Source organism: Geospiza fortis, unplaced genomic scaffold, assembly GCF_000277835.1.
Source record: "Geospiza fortis unplaced genomic scaffold, GeoFor_1.0 scaffold97, whole genome shotgun sequence".
NCBI lineage: Eukaryota > Metazoa > Chordata > Aves > Passeriformes > Thraupidae > Geospiza > Geospiza fortis.
Genome location: NW_005054343.1, coordinates 4,441,345 through 4,445,394, shown reverse-complemented (window position 1 = coordinate 4,445,394; position 4,050 = coordinate 4,441,345). Strand labels below are relative to the sequence as shown.

General features: G+C 51.3%; 1 protein-coding gene across 1 annotated transcript in view; it reads left to right on the top strand.

Annotated features, from left to right (window-relative positions):
* Window positions 1–1,780: 1,780 nt before the first annotated feature.
* The window catches only part of CFAP20 (cilia and flagella associated protein 20), a 4,229-nt gene continuing 1,959 nt past the window's right edge, over window positions 1,781–4,050 (top strand). Inside the window, exons 1-3 of the mRNA XM_031058411.1 lie at window positions 1,781–1,893; window positions 2,972–3,083; window positions 3,416–3,604. Coding sequence (XP_030914271.1) covers window positions 1,781–1,893; window positions 2,972–3,083; window positions 3,416–3,604 — 414 coding nt within the window. The remainder of the gene's footprint in view (window positions 1,894–2,971; window positions 3,084–3,415; window positions 3,605–4,050) is intronic.

Below are 4,050 nucleotides of genomic sequence, written 5' to 3'. Positions count from 1 at the left end.
CGGGGCCGGTACCGGGCCCCTCGGGTGTTTCTGAGGGGAATGTGTTATTAAGAGCATTTTCTGCCTTACACACACAGGAGCTGCAGCACTGTGGGGAAGCTGCAGGAGTGGCCAGCGCTGGCCATAGGCAGCGGGCTGGCCAGGGCCCTGTGGGGCCGAGGTTGGGGTCTCCTGGTGCGTAACACACCTTTCAAACAGGCTGGCCAGAGGCGTGCAGAACTGGGCTGTGTGGAGGCTTGTGGGTGTAGGAGAAGTTGTGAATGTCTCATCGCTTTGTTTCTCCCTCCTGTCAGTTTTTAGAGTGGTTTTGTTCAGGGCCCTGTGCCTTCTCCGGGCTGTTTTGCATCAAGGAGCCATCCTCAGGATGCTTAGAGATGTTGAGCTGTGCTGCTTCCCCTGTCACAAGCCATCCATGGTTTAGTGATTCTGCACAATACCTGTTGCAACCTCTGAGACCACGGCTACAACCTGTATTTGGTTGCTTGTGCATGAACTTTAGCTGAATTTTTTGTGGTTTCAGTAGGAGCAAAAGCCTTCATAGCAGTTCAGACAACAGTGATGTTTGACCTGAGTGGGCTTGTGTGAGCATTTACAAGTTGTGAAATGGGGGACAGGAAGCACAGACCTATCCTGTTTCCCATCAGTGGGTACCCATGTAGCTCTGTGAAGAGCTGGGATGCCTCACACTGCCCAGCTGTGTGTCTGTGCTTTGCACAAATATTTATGACTTTGAAAAAGGATCAACAGCTTATTTGGATGGTGCAAGGACGAGACGCATTAAAGACTCTTAGACTGGGGATGTAGTTTGCTGTCAGAGTGGATAAGCCATAAGCACGGTGTGCTGACCCTGCTTGGAGGTGGAGGTTGGACTGGAGACCTCTGGAGGCACCTTCCCATGTGAATTGTCCTGTGCAGGGTGATGCTGTTATGATTGTGTGGCCCATGAGTGGGAGCAGGAGCTCTGCTTGCAGGGTGGATGTCAGCAGTGGTCCTTTCAGCTGCAGTATTCTCTCTTGCATGAAGCATGGCCAACCTGGGTGTGCTTGTTGTGAGGGTTGCCATGCTCTCTTCAGCAGTGCATGAAATGCCCCTGTCATTTTGGTGAGAACTGGAAACAGTATTTGACATTCTCCCGTGTCCTAGGTGCGTGCCTGAGATTACTGGGTTCTTAGCTGTCCTAATGTAGACTTTTATACTTTTGCAAAAAGAACCAGCAGGCTGTGATTTCTACTTATTTTAGATCTCAGGGAATATCTCAAGCTTTTGTGATGTGGGGAAAACCAATATATTTTTTTTGGCCTTAGTAGGATGTGCACTGCTTGTGCTGGTGGAGAGAGTGCGTGTGTGGTGTGCAAGAGGATGCCTGAGTGTGTGAGCCCGTCCCCAGAGGCAGTCAGCCATGCCCAGCAGTACAAACCAAGTTCCCTTGGTGACCAGTGGCTGGCTGGTGGCTCCCCTGTATTGCTTGTCCTTGTTTTTACCCCTTATAGCACTCAAGTTTGACTCTCACTCTTTTATGTTTGTTTATTTGGGCCTCTGTTATGAGGTTTGAGTCCCTTGTGTTCACTGCAGCATATTTTGATAGATGGAAGTCTTGCACTCAGTGTATGTGCAGCATGCTGGGCCATAAACTCTTGCTGGCACTCTGGGGCAGTGATCAAAGCCTTGGAAACAGCAAGGTCCAGGAGAGTAGGAGCCAAGTGAATATAGATGGGTCCTCCTGGGGTCTTATTCCTTCTCTTAATGGAGCTGTGTGTGCCTCTTTTTCCCCTCTCAAGTGATGTCTGTGCTGTCTGCCCCACTTCTGTTCCAGGTGCGCAATGGCCACATCAAGCGAATCACGGACAATGACATTCAGTCACTGGTGCTGGAGATTGAAGGAACAAATGTCAGGTAGGAGAAGCCTCTTCTGCTGTTCTGGGGGAGCAGGACTCTGCCCTGAAGCAGAGTGAAAGGTGGCACTGCCCAGCAGACATCATCTTCAAACTACAGCAATGTGATGGCAATGTCTTTGTCAATAAATGGAAGAATCTGGGTCATATCACTGATAGTCCCCTGTAGCAGTGTGCTGTGCCTTTCCCTGCATGTGCTTGTAGAGCTCTCATTCTTATCCTCAGTGGGGCTAAGGGATAAAAAATAAAATCCCATTATTCTTCCATCACTTGAAGGGAAAAAAAGCGGTATTTAATACCCAGCCTCAGTCAGCACTGCCAGTTACTGAAAAAGCAGCACTGTCTGCTGTTTCTTCTATTGTCTTGGGCCAGTTCTCCTCACGTGACAGCTGCTTTCCCTACAGCAGGAAGATCAGAGGGAAATTTATGAGGGGAGTTGCTTGTGGAGCTTCTCTTAGCAACCTCGTCTCCATCGCCCCGGGAGACAGACGCCAGCTCCATGAGCAGGCTCAGAGTCTCCAAGGCTTCTCCAGGGGTGATTCAGAGCAGGGCTCTCCTTATAAGGGCAGTGGAGACTCCTCTCCTGCAGACAGACTGAGCCAATGCTTCTCTTCCTCCAAGAAGTGTTGATACAAAACTTGCCAGGCGTGACGTGTACTTCTAGGGCTCACAACCTCTGTTTTCCCAGCCGTATAGAGCGCACAGGGCCTCTGCCATGATCTGGAGGGCTTTGCCTGTTCAGTCAAGGGTAGGAGGAGGTTGTGTTAAGAAACAGCACTGACATGGCCTTGAAACTGGGGAGGTGAAGCTGTCCAGGAAGGTGTTTCATGCCCTGGGTGAGAAAAGTGCAATTTGAGATGCATTCTTTGTGCCTTTTATCTTTTTCTGCCTGCGGCTACCTCTGAAACTCCCCCTCCTGTTACAGGAAGCCCCGGTTGTTGCTGAGGTCTTATGATCACAGTTACCTATTTCTGCCTGTCCTCCAAGGCTGCATTGGGCCAAGGGAGAGACTTGGGTTACCTTGGGCTGTGCACTTTGTGCCGTGTGAGATCCTAAAGTGTTTTTCTCTCACCTCTCAGTACCACGTACATCACGTGCCCTGCTGACCCAAAGAAGACCCTGGGCATCAAACTACCTTTCCTAGTGATGATCATCAAGAACCTGAAAAAATACTTCACTTTTGAAGTGCAGGTGAGGAGTGTGCAGTGGGGAGGCCCCTCCAGGGACCACTGAGGAAGGCGCCAGAGAGCCTGCAGTCTTGTGTTGGAACTTGTCCCAGGCAGTGAGTGATCCCCAAAACAGTTTTGCTTTCTTGGCCATGTGGTGTGTCAGGTCTTCTGGTATGGGGGCATCAGTCAGCTGACAAACACATTGTTGCTATTCCTGAAAATGGGTCTGTTTCCTGTGTTAAAATTACTTCTGCTGTGGAATGGAGGGGTGGGAGTAGAGAGCCCTCTTGGAGTCGGGTAGCGCTGTCCTGGGGGGCCTGGCACCAGGGTGAGCAGCCTGCCTTCCTTGCCCAGGTGCTGGATGACAAGAACGTCCGTCGGCGTTTCCGGGCGAGTAACTACCAGAGCACGACTCGGGTGAAGCCCTTCATCTGCACCATGCCCATGCGGCTGGATGACGGCTGGAACCAGATCCAGTTCAACCTGTCCGACTTCACGCGCCGCGCCTACGGCACCAACTACATCGAGACCCTGAGAGTGCAGGTGAGGAGCTGCCCTGGGAAACCAATAGCTGGTCGTGTTCCTACTGCCTGGCACAGCAGGATGGGAATCTGGCTTTAGCCCTCTGGGGTTCCTTTGCCAGCCCTGCTCTTTGCAGAGCACTGTGGAACGTGAGCAAAGGCCTGACTGAGGCCTCACTTAACTTGCCTAGGCTGGGATGAAGGAGCCCCTTTCCCTCTTGTTTCTCTGGCTGTCTGTTCGTTAGGGTGAGAGTTGCAGTTCCCTGTGGCATGCCATGAAAGCTGTGTGTTGCCTTACTGTCCAGATAGGGTGGACAGTGATTGGCTGAATGGGAACCTGGATAGGAAAGACCCATAGTGTACAGACCATTCATACCCCTGGTCAAGCTTATTTCCTAGTGGAAGTGGAGTTACCCTCCTTTCACTGAGCCCCTTGTAACAGAGCTGATGAAGTGTTTGTTCCTGCTG